The sequence below is a fragment of the Rhyacophila brunnea genome, unplaced genomic scaffold, assembly GCF_057557595.1.
Source record: "Rhyacophila brunnea isolate RB1 unplaced genomic scaffold, BYU_Rbru_1.0 scaffold_16, whole genome shotgun sequence".
In the NCBI taxonomy this organism is placed as follows: Eukaryota; Metazoa; Arthropoda; class Insecta; order Trichoptera; family Rhyacophilidae; genus Rhyacophila; species Rhyacophila brunnea.
The window spans coordinates 32140709-32154184 of NW_028232816.1; the positions used below are offsets into that span (position 1 = coordinate 32140709).

Consider the following 13476-nt stretch of genomic DNA (forward strand, 5'->3'; position numbering starts at 1 on the left):
TATTTATAAATTTACTAACCCGTTTTTTTATAAAACCTATTATTGAAAGAAAACTCAGTCTAAATGACATTAAGAGCGTACATAAGTGAAACGGCAAATAATTTTCAACAGTATGTGGGACGTAATTTCGGCCGCGTTGCCATTCGAAGTGCGATAGTGGACCTGTGAGCACGTCAATTTGTTTTGTGATGGCGTCGGAGGAATATATTCTTAAATCGTGTAAAGATGTCTAAAAAACGTTCCGCATGTAGGTACTTGAAAAAGAAAACATGTTAATGAATATACTATTATTATTAGTAATATAACAATAAACATAACATTCAATGGACGCATGTTGGATTTTTATGACCAATTATATTTCGTTCGGCTCGCGTCATTTGCACAATCCGCGCATCTCCTAGTCACGATCTTTTTAAACCATGCCTCAGCTGAGGTATAGCCTTAAATGAAAGGAATGCTGGAATAAAGGATTGGCAGAATTAATGGTGATCGTAGCGATAAGGGTCAAATTACGATATATTTCGACGGCTCTAGACAGTTGGGTTATACGTTGTATATCATGTGCAAAAAATAGGAATTATTATATTAAAATCACGAATCTAAGGAATTATCCAAACTGACATTTCAACATCGCAGGAAATCGGCGCAGATGATCAGCTTGAGAGTCTGCTAGATGAGATTTAAATAATAACACTTTACATTTTGTTATCACGACAAGAAAATAGCAACTGAACTCTACGAATGTATCATTGTGGTCGTGCATCGGCACATTGACTTAAGATTGTCTGGAATCATTATATCATTCGAAAAGCCTGCGGCGTACACTTTGAATTCCTACCACAAAATTTAGTAAATAGAATGTTGACCGAAATATTATTGCAGTTCTGCAAAGACATGACAGATGGAATAAGTGATACCTATATAATTTATTTAATATGTTTTAAAGTAATAAATGGGTGGTTGACAATAATTATGGATCAAGTCAGCGCCATCTTTAGATTAATAAAGCCTGAGCATATCTGTTTGCACAAGCAACGAGTGGTCCACTGTTCAGCTGTCAAAATCAGATCCCAGATTGCTTGACATATTGATTCGCCCTTTCTCGTTTCAAATTGAATTATAAAAAATTCTCAAATCAAATATATTAACTATCAGTGTTATTTATAAATAATGTACATTCCTGTTATTTATCAGCTGTCAAAGTCACACTAGTCCTTCACACAAAAACCGGTGGTAATATCGATTTCCAAAAAATATGTAGCATTCATTGACCTATGCATTACATTTGTAGAAGGTGTGTTAATGCTAGTGTATTATTTATCATGTAACTCGTCTATCCAAATCAAACCATTCCCTGTGTGAACACGACAGACGCGTCAGTATGGAACTCTATAGAACAATGACAGGTCATCCATAGACAACGACGGGAGGGGCGGAAAAAGTAGGACCAGTCATTGTGAATGTATCGGCTTTCTACTTGAGTCGGCAATGATCAAGTCCAATTTTCATAAAATTCGATTTTTTTTTGTTTCAGTGGCTAGATAAAACAGATTTCTATATTGTGTGTCAATATCACAATCGTAGCTTTACAATTTTCCGCATAAATGGCAATACTAGTATTGTGAAGATATCAAATTGAATGTGAATCATGTCCATTTTGATAGTTTCTACAGCAGTATAAAGAGGTATTTGCCAACATTAATTTGCTAATATTAATAAAGCCTGAATATACTTTATGTATTTATTTATTTAAATTGATACATGTATTATCATAATAATATGGTAAGTATATTACCGTGAAAACATTCATGAATTTTACAAAAAGAGTTTTAACTTTAGGTTCAAATATCTCAGGTTTTATTTTGATGGACTTGATCGGTAATTATTGTGAACCACCCAAATGACAGGCTGGGTTAGGTTAGCTATGAAGTTAATGGTTGATGAAGAATATGCAAACAGCAGGGAACTCAGAAATAATGGGAACTGAAATATCCAACGGGTAAGGCGATAGCAGGTAACCGTCTCGAGTAAGGAAGTATCCGGGTTAAACTTACACACGTGTCAAGAATACGTTGTACATCGAATACTAAAAACCGCTCTCGGTTTATGCATTTACGTTCATTTAATGTTGGTGTATTACACACACTATTGCACGTGCATAATGCGTGCTTCATTTTCGTAGGACACTCACACATTCAAAAACCCTGCTTCAACGTGCGGCGTTTTGAATATAGCCTATGGGTATTCTATTTATTATCTGTTCTGTGGCTAACAGTTTGAGAAACAGCGGCGTTGGAAAGGGGCGGAAAATTCATCGCGTTATTATTATTACTCCTTAAGACTCGTTTATGTACCTGACGCATTTCCTGGAAATTCGAAGCCAAAGGAATTGTTACAATGTTGGCACCGATCCCCGCGCGCTGTGGCCGACAACGAGCTGCGGTTAGGCCTGATACTTATGTACAGTTTCCGTGAACTTATTATCATGTACATAGCGGTGAGAAAGTATCAGTTGCAGGGCTGGCACAACTTATCCAGCGCGAAGTATTTGTTTTTCAACGAAAAATAAATAAAAAATAATTGAATATAAATTCAACGATGGAGAGTGACAAGTTTAGTATTTTGAATTATCATTCATTATTCATGCTAATTTCAATTCATTTTAACAGTTTCTACGTGTGCGTACGTTAAAGTTACTTACTTACTTGCATCCCTAGATAATATTTTGAACATAACCCAACCTGCAGACCATAGATAATAGGCAACATTCTTATAGAAAATATATAGTGCCAACCACTAAAAACAAAAAAAACACGTGACATGAGTCGAAAATATGTAGGTATGTAGAGAATAATAAATTGTGTTCATTGAGTCGTGAGGGTGTCGGTGCAGTGCGATACTCGTGGGGTGACCTCATTATTATTCTTGTGATTTCGGCAGATTTTGCTGACTAACACTGTTCGTTTAAAGGTTCAAAATGCTACGGGATGGCAGCATCAGTCTGATAACATTTTAAACACCAATAAAACGACATTACACACTTTTCTCCCGTAGCGGCAGCTTACTGTGACGTCACGTGATAGTATGCGGCAACATTTTAAACACCAATAACACGACATTACACACTTTTCTCCCGTAGCGGCAGCTTACTGTGACGTCACGTGATAGTATGCGGCGTGCATCATAATATATTTGGCGCTCAACTGTGGCATCACTTGACAGCACATAACGTGTTGCCATGAAATGCGGCGTCATCCTCTGCTCTTTGAAAATAGTCGTGAAATAGTTCCCTCAAGTAGTAGATTCCAATCTTGAATGTTCTTTTTTGGATATCCAACTCCTTCCTCTTGCACGGCTTCTTGTTATCAATGTGCTTTCGTATCCTGCCTACCGAAGTCGTCCAGTTGATTATTATTTCGTGTGTCGCTCACATTCGAGTAGGTATGTATGCTGTACAGTGTATTCAAACCATGATTTCACCTAATACGCCACAGTTTTTCGATCTGAGATTAGATGTTTTGACTTTAATTAAAACCACAGTTTCGGGGCAATTGAATTTTAGGTATATGTTCCCTTTTACACTAAAACACAGGTGAAAGTTTTGTCGTTATTTGGAATGAAACACTTTTAATTTTTTATGCACTGCTTATTATTAATTAAGGACTACTCTAATTTAATTTTAATGGCGTGATAAAAGGTGGCGAATTAGTTTTTTAGTCGGCTCTCACATCTAAACTCGCCCGTCTCGTCGCTCAGCCATAAATCAAACCTTCGAAACATATAGATATTTGAATGTGACGATCGGTGAGCCGGTATAGGAATGACCAATTCGTAGGTGTTTGTATGCGTCCTGGCATCTTCGACTCGCAGCCCATAAATCAAACCTTCGAAACATATAGATATTTGAATGTGGCGATCGGTGAGCCGGTATAGGAATGACCAATTCGTAGGTGTTTGTATGCGTCCTGGCATCTTCGACTCGCAGCCCGAGAAGCATGCAGCTTGTCGATTGCAACAGTAGATGTTTCTTTCAAACTAAAAAGTCGCATTCGACCAATCTGCGGAGCTCCATTTAGCAATGTTTGTTTTGTAAATAACGTTGACGTCACATTGACTTATTCGAAACGTTGCAGGCGTGACGAGTTTTGATGTGAGAGCGGACTTACGGTACTGAGCGGTGCGGTGGTTTTAGAGGCTCCTATCCATCTGCCCTTCTTTATGTCTTCCAGCCACGCAGGGTAAAACAACAGTATCTTCTTGACTATGCCACGATGCGAGGAATTCTTTGTTTTTTTGTGCGTGTCGATCTAGCATGCACCGATCGTTCCATTTAAAAATTAGTTACACATTAATACGGCTTGAATGTTTATTCCTCTAATTCTGTCGATAACAGGATTTTTGAAGGAAGATTTAGGCATTTATTACGTTAATTAGTATATATTACATTGTTATGTGGTTTACAAACATTAGACGACAATACCATACTTAACATACATTGATTATGACGAAAAATAATTTATAGGTATATTATCAATAAAAGTCGTTTGCCGCTTCTGGCCGTCTACTCTTAACAGTCAAAACTGTCTATCTCGCTCTAAAATTTAACACAGCCAAGAGAGATGCTGTTAAAACATAGCACTTATTGTAACAATTACAACCAACTAATTGTTATTATTACAATAAATGCTAATACTTCGATACAAAAAATTAAAAACTACCCTCGATAACTGTCTTTAGCAGTTTTGTGTATAGAATAGATGCGCTGAAATGGGATGTATTTTACACAACACGTGACGTAATCACACACAGTGCAGAAAATGCTTCATCGTGTTAAAATCGATACCTTCTACCGATACTTGTTGAAAAATTGAATTTATATTATTTAAAGTTTTTTCAACCTTCACATTGATCAAGTCTCTGTGATGCATATAAAAGGCGAAACTCTCGTTGCCGATCATTGCCAATATTGAAGTTTACAAAATTGCCGTATATGTAAAAATCCAACCATGACCGACCCTAATAAGATCAGATGGGCCTCCTCCACGGAGTGGAGGTTTGTATTAACAGATTTTCGTTTTTACGAGAAATGGATGACAGCCACTTGCTCAACCTATTAGGTTCATACTCTGACTCATACGCAAATTGAAATACAATATGTTTACTTGTCAGACCCAGGATTCGAACCTGGGACCCACGACGCTATAGGCCGACGCTTAAGCCGCGCATACCCGAAAATATCCACCAATAAAAATATTGTAATTGCATCGGAAATTGAAATAGAAAAATCTTCTTAATTGTACATTATGAATGAACTGCAATGATTTTCCATATTAATTAAAATTATAATTATGATCTAAATAAAGATTTCTAATTATTTTTGCCATCCCTGTGTTGTAAATTTTATGGCGATCGATCTTATAAGCAAAATGTATCTACTCCCTTTTTACGCACTGTGCTTCGGCAGTCTTTTGTACTGATTTCATTGTAACGTGCTAAAACACGGCAGTAAAATGCTTCCCTTTATTTCTTTTGCACCGTTATGGCCGTGTATATCGGATGTGGCAAGGTTAAACGGCGTGCAAGTTTAAGATGAAGGATGCAACTTTAAACCCTTTATGTTACTATTCTTTTGTAACAAAGTTCGTGTTAATTCTATAATATTATTGAAACCAAGATCAGGATTAAGCCGGCTCTCACATATAAACTCGCCTCGTCTGCCGCACAGCCATAAATCAAAGCTTCCAAGAACGTCGACCCTGTGTTGCATGTGAAGACCGCGCAGATCTATCTACCTAGCGACATATGCACGTAACCTTCGAAGCTTATAGATGTATGGATGCGGCGATCGGCGAGCCGGTATAGGAATGATCAATTCGTATGTGTTTTTATGCGTCTTCGACTTTCAGCCAACAGTGCTCAGTAAACAGTTGCATTTGACCAATCGGCGGTGCTCTATTTGGCAACGTGTGTTATGTGAATAACGGTAACGTCACATCGCCGTATTTCACATGTTGCAGGCGAGACTAGTTTTGATGTGAGAGTCTGCCAACATAGTTATAAATAACCATGCTGTCAGGTGGTATTGCTTTGCATTAGAAAGTAACTTCTTTAAACTCAGTCAGAGCTCACTTTGAGCGTAGCAACCTTAGTCCTGGATATCTTCTCCTAGGGCATTCCCGGTCTAAAACTGAACTAGATGCTTCACATCGCCAATGTAGGGCCACGTGATACGCTCGATTAAGACCGAGTGTGGTGTGTGGCGGGTTTTGGTTTGGAGGGATTAACTTCAATGGCAGGTGGTATTTTACACCCAAACTGATCTACTGAATAAGCCTAAAGAACGTATAGCTACTATCACATGCAGGAAGTGAAGGCACCCCAAAGTTCATAAAAGTGCAAAGTATAAAAATTCCCCCGGAACCTTTTAGGTAACCCCCCTTTTACACGTTATACTGGATTGCGGTGTTCGGAACACGCATGGCAGCCGGGTGGTTTGGTTATCGGACATTACATGTGCGGCCTGTATCAGTGATTTCATGAATTGGTACAACTTTCAATGTTTGCTTTAATATTTTGGACGAGGCATGTGTAATAGACAAGACAGCGCGGATGATACAAACTGACACTAACGATCTTAAAGATTATGACATGCTTATTTCATGTATCAGCATCTGGACTATTATTCTTTCTTATATTAGGCAACATTAATTACACGTTCTTTAATTTTGCCACGTTTTTATTAGCTCGTATTCTTGTTTGTCCGGTACAGATTTTTTCTTGTGTTTATTGTTTCTAGTAGACATTTGAAACTTTTATAATATATCAGAACACGACGACAATGCATTATTTTAATACTTTAAACCATTTTTAAGCAGAATTGAATTCATTTTCAGTTAGTTCTGTTTTGTATGTTTCGGAAAAAAATTCGTTAAAAGAAATATTTACTACTCACTATTATTGGTTGCTAAGTGGGTCCTAGCAACTAAATTATTAATATATACGTGCGTTACTATGGAAAACAATATGAAATGTCAAAATGACATTTCTGTATTCTATAATATTTATTCAGTATTTCTATCAAGTACAATAAAAAGTTTTTATTAATACATATAATTGTCAAGTTTATAATATGATTCAACAGAAAATTTAAAAACGTGGTATATAAACAGTTCTTTTTATCTTGTAATTATTTTAAATTAAATTAAAATTTGATAAATACATATTAAATTTTCTTTGCGATGTGTACCTAATTCTTCGTAACTCTAAACATTATTCTGTTTGTTCAAAGCTATTTCTACATACATTTACCATAAAAATATATTATTTAAGTAAAAAAAAACTGGATATACTCACTCGAGTCTTTATACAGTGAAAGTATTTTTTCTCGTCCGTTTAAAGCGCGAGAAATATACTTAAAAAAATATGCATGTCGTACTTCGTTAGTCTGTTGCAGATTACACATGTGTTTTTTTACTTTTTACGTGCTGTGCGAGTTGTGTATTTGTAAAAGCTGTGTAAATTAAGCACTGAAATAATACGATAAATTAAATTTTCAAAAATACGACTTCTAGTACATAGTTCTAAGTAATAAAATTTAGCCTCATATGTGTGGTGTTCGATGTGTGGGTTATGGTGTTGAGGATGATGATGAAGAAGTCGAAGATGTATGCAGGAGCGAGTTTTATTTGCAGCGTAACGGTCGGTACGATAGTATAAATACAATGACAGTACATATTCCGAGCCAGGTACTTAGATTCGAGTGACATTTTGATAAATCAGTATTCGTACTTTATACAGTCAAAAGAAATACCTAAACATTATATTCCAGTGCATAATTATATTGAACGAGTCAGCGGTTTAAATACGAGTAGCTGTGATTTTTTTTTATTATTACAGTCATAATATAGTATGATACGATGGGAATGGATATTAGACTAATTTTCCATTGCGATACCGTTTTTGATATCGCCAATCAATCTGCTGACACAGGTAAACAGTAAAGTTGTTTACCGGTGTATGAGTCCCAGGGAATTTATTATTGCGGTCAAATAAATTGATACATTAAAAATAGATATTTGATCAATAATATACTGACAGGTACCTACATATGGATTAGAATAGGGGTCGGCAGCTTTTTCAGAGTGATGAAGATATGAGAGAAGAAACTGAGTGTAAACTTGCTTATCAATTTGTATTAAATCATTTTTTTTAAATACAGAAGCAATTAAAGCATGTACAAAGTATGTAATATGTTGTAATTCAAAAAATATCCATTTTGGTTTGGTATGTTATTGATGTCAAAATTGGGTTCAAAAGCATTCGTATTTTGTAGTTTTTTTTTTATAAATAAAAATCATCAAGCCGCGTGGAAAATTTGTACCAATATATTATTTTTTAAGGGAAACGGATGTTAGCCACTAGCTCAAATTATTAGGTGTATACTCTGGGCGCAAACAAACATTGAAAAAACAACGTGTGAGTTTGCCAGACCTACGATATTATAAGCCGTCACGTCTCTGCTCGGCCATCGTGGGCGATTCCACGTATTTAATGAATATTTACCGGCGCTAAGTTGGCCATCGTCCAGCAGTCTTAGAGTTTGTCCAGATGACGTGTGTCTCGCCGCAATACGCCGCGTGTGCATGTGGACAGATCAATGAGCTCACATGTAGTACCTCGACCGCGCGCGAGAAGTGACATGCGGCGATTACACATGGATGGCTGGAGGAGGTCACATGTACCTGGAATGCGCTTGAGTTTTTTACACTTGTTTAACATGCATGCCGCACGCCCGCCACCGCAAAACGCTGCCACTGTGGCCTTACGTTTAGCGTCTAGATAGCGGCTGCTTAAATAAATTGGTCGCGAGATGCATCTCGCCCACTGCCGTTTGCATGGTACTCAGCATTATATATATATATATATATTTTTGATTTAATAAAACGCATTTTTTTTGTAGTACTTATTCCACTTTAATAAAAGACGAAACCGTTCCAAATATATTTATTAAACTGGAATAAGTACCTACTACAAAAAATTGCGTTTTATTAAATCAAACAACAATACAATGCAGTTCGACCATGAACTGACAGTTAACAAAATAAAAGAAATAGCTTTATTTTATGGGATTTTTTATTAGAGCTATGAATGGTGGCACGGCTATTTTCTGTTTCTAAATGTGACGAGTACGAGTTGATGTCTTTCATTAATATTTACCGACGCCAAGTTGACGATTGTCCAGCAGTCCTGACTCCCAGTGTACAGTGTATTCTCAAAAAGTTTTGATACATAATTATTTGCGAGATGCATCTCGTCTATTGCCAGTTGCATTTTACTCCGCATTCTATTACATCAGCGGCTTAATTTTATTTGGCTGGAAATTAATGAACTGAAATAATTACGATTCGGTTTTTTTGCATTGAAAAAACTGCAGAGTCGTAGTTAGGTATGTAACCGGGTTAAATCGCCCGCGGCTGATTTCAGGCGGGACGTATTTCCGAAATTTCATCGCTCCTCTAATTGAATTTTGGCCGGAAATAATTTAGCGTGTGATTTTCGATTTCATTTTTTTTTTCGTTTTTTTTTTCCACAGACGGTGTCAATATCAATGCTGTTGCGGTACTCCCATCACCAAATATTCGTGTTCATTGGTAAGTGATACTTGATTATATTATTATATACTTTATTATATGTTTTTTAGTATGTATTACGATTTTGTTGATATTTCATTTAGTTCTTCAGATTCAATATTTTTTTTTGTTGGACAAAGAACAGCAGGACCAAATAAGTAATATTTCGGTCTAATATATGAAACTATTGAATGCTAATCGAGAATATATTTTGTATTAAAAATTTCGACGCCATCTAGTGGACAATTATGAAAGCTGTTTGTAAATACAATACCTTTCAGTGTTTTCCAATATTCGACATCTCGTCGCAATAGGATTGGTTAATCGAATATCCATTTTTGTCGAAATCGACCTTTTAATGCAGACTGATTTTTTGTATCTAAATGGACCACAGCCGTCCATTCCTTTAAATTACTTTCTAATGAATATAGCATTCATGTAATGTAAAAACAACAATTTAAATTCCTCCATGTATTTAAATATAGGATAATGAAATTTGTTTTATGTCTCCTGAACATTTGACATTTGGTCTATTCGACAAACCAATCCTACAGCGACGATCTGTGTAGGTACCCCTTCTATAATTTTTGTAATACTGAGTACCCTTCATCAAAAAAAAATACTGCATATACCTACTTTAATAATAATCAAATTTTATTTTTTCCTATTTTAGTACATACACAAAATAATAATAAACGAAAAATAAAATTCATTCATAATAAAATATAAATAAAAGTTATATTATAAATAACATTCATTATAATCAATGAGGTGAATGAAATTATTTATGATGAGACAGATCATCATAATTTGGTTCCCTGGTTGTTAATTTTAATCTGAGATGCGGTTCCACATCCAAAAGCCTGTTCATTTTTTTGACTTGGTGTAAAAATGCTGAAAAAGCAACATAGATATGAAGTTGGAAAGAAGTTGAAGTTGGTTAAAACTGAATACTCATGTTGCATTTGCAACCAAAATGATGTTAAAGAACACTCCTTTTATTTATTTTTCAAAAATCCGTCGGAATCTAATTCCAACAATTGCTCTTCTTCCGAAAGCGATAAACCTTCTAACATGGAAGTTGTATTAATTGATGTCGTATTAATGGTTGTTGCACCAGGCGCAGCCAAAGTCCGGTGCAGCGCGTACCCCCCACCAAACTCTTCCCGTACCCCAGGGGATACGCGTACCACACTTTGGGAAACACTGCCTTAAATAAACAATAGCTCAACAGATTAGTATGAACGAAATATCATTTAATACCATAATATTATATAGGCTTGATCACGTCACAAGAAAGTTGCATGCTTCGGTCATATTTTCCGCTATGAGAAGTATGGTTTACTTCAATTCATAATGCATGGGAAGGTGGAGCGCAGCAGAAGCGTAATTGAAAGATATTGTCTTGTCTACGCAACCTTCGTAAGGCGTTGGGGATCTGATACGACTGGCCCTGGATAGGCAGGTGTACTGAAAGTTGGTCCTTAACGTTTGATAGAAGACGGAACCAAAAAAAGAAGAAAATATGGTTCGTAAATTATATGCCAATGAAATAATTAATTAATAAATATGTACCTACTTAAATAAATTCTTTTGACCATGTCCGATCCTAATATGATCATATGGGCCTCCACAGAGTGGAGGTTTGTATTAACATATTTTATTTTTTCCGAGAAATGGATGTCAGCCACTTGCTCAACCTATTAGGTCCATACTCTGACTCATACACAAATTGAAAAACAATTTGTGTACTTGCCAGACCCAGGATTCGAACCTGGGACCCTCGACACTATAGACCGGCCCTTAAGCCACGCGGCCATCGTTACCATATACATATACATTATAAATTCGTCATACAATTTATTATCATCATTAATTCAGATTAAAAAAAATTATCAATTTTGTATGTCGTTGATAGTCCGGTGATACACAACCTTTTTTATTAGTAATGGCAATTTATGCATTTTTTTTATACAGGGTAAAAATGGATTTTTTCATCTACTTCATATTTTAACTTATACTGCCACTGTAACTATAAAAATGGGATTGTTGTTAAAACTTGCATGTGATCTTATTAGAAAATAATGGAAATACATTACTAAATACGCACATATACACCCACGGTGGCCGCGCGGCTTAAGCGTCGGACTATCATGCCGTGGGCCCCAGGTTCGAATCCTGGGTCTGGCAAGTACACATATTGTTTTTTTTTAATTTGTGTGTGAGTTAGGGTATGGACCTAATAGGTTGAGCAAGTGGCTGACATCCATTTCTCGTAAAAAACAAAATCTGTTAATACAAACCTCTACTCGGTGGAGGCCCATATGATCCTATTAGGATCGGACATAGTCGGAAAAAAATACGCACATATTGTATGCTACATGCGAATGGTTCAATATTATTTTTTAAACTCGCGATCTGACGCTCATTAAATGTTACACTCGAATTTTCTGTGCTTCGTTGCAGCATAATTCCTGTTATAGAGATGGCAATATATTATATATAAATGAAATTTTAACGGATGAATACGTTCAAATTTTACCATATTTCACTGAAAACTTAGGTTATGTAAGTAATTATTGGAATATGCTAGTTTTCCCCCGCATAGTTTATCTACATAGTTCGCAGACCGCGGGTTGTGTACATGTGTAAACTATCATATTACGACGTATCTTACAACAGATACAGGTCGCTGCTAAGTGCGTATTGCGCCATGAATCTCCGGATGGTCTTACAAGTAGTCAGGAAGACCGCTTTTTTAAATGAGCAATCCTCGGATATCCCGGCTGTTTCTTATGGTGACAAAATATACAAATTGGCGGTTTAATTAAAATTACAAATCTGGACAGCCCCTGAGTGGTTAGTTAAAATTGTGATTGTGAATATTTGCACGTAGTATTCACATACTATGTACCTACATGATATGAGAAAAACCTCAGATAATTTATATACTTAGGTTAAAATACAACGTCGGCATCCAATGATTTCGCGTCAATGTGCTTTACCGATTGAGTCAGTATTATTCAATACCTTTGTCGAATCATATCTTTAAAAAAACCAGCAACCTTCGTAGAACCCTTCATTTTACTTCGAGGAATTCTAATCTTGTTTGCCGACTGGAAATTATCAGTATTATGATATCAAACCCCGTAAACCCTATTGTCACTTGGAGGACCTTCCACTGTCAGTTAGCAACTAGTAACGTATTTAATATTATTATGGTTTGGTTTTAGTATACACATAACAAATCTTATACAGTTATTGTCTTAATATTAAATAATCATAATTAACAACAACATAATAAGTCTCGGTTGGATATCATATTATACAATTTATTAATATCTACTGATATGTTATTTATTTGTTGGAAAATAAAATAACGTCGATCTTTGTTTTTTTCAATACCCGTGTGCGGTCCTGTCCACGCGGAGATCATTCGCTGTGACATTCGATATTATATTATTTACTGATTCGTTTGTTTCACTGGAAGCAAGGGAAACAGGTGTGGAGGGTGATTGATTGAGGTTCTCAAACTATCATAATTTAATGTGTTGTTTTACTGCCTCTCGCGCGGTTCTCGTAGCCCAGTGCATAAATGCGAGAGTTGCAGGTTCGATTCCCTGCGAGGTTGAGATATATTTATGTGATTTTCCCCAAGTCTGGGTGTTTAATTAGTCCACTTCCACTACAACATATCTGTTTTACTACACTGATGTCATTGGGCCTCATGGCTGGTTGTCGGGTTAAATTGAATATCTAAGACCTTCATATATAAGACCTTCAGAACACGATGCAAGGGCTTGCAAATGAAAGTTGCAAAGTAGGTTAAGTGTTCATCCAATGTATC

The 13476-nt window shown here is 36.0% G+C and overlaps 1 protein-coding gene across 2 annotated transcripts in view; it reads left to right on the plus strand.

Moving 5' to 3' along the window:
* LOC147074653 (membralin) overlaps positions 1–13476 on the plus strand; it is a 462448-nt gene that overhangs the window by 59581 nt on the left and 389391 nt on the right. For both annotated transcript variants that reach the window (XM_085943738.1, XM_085943739.1), the window contains exon 7: positions 9593–9650. In XM_085943738.1, coding sequence (XP_085799864.1) covers positions 9593–9650 — 58 coding nt within the window. The remainder of the gene's footprint in view (positions 1–9592; positions 9651–13476) is intronic.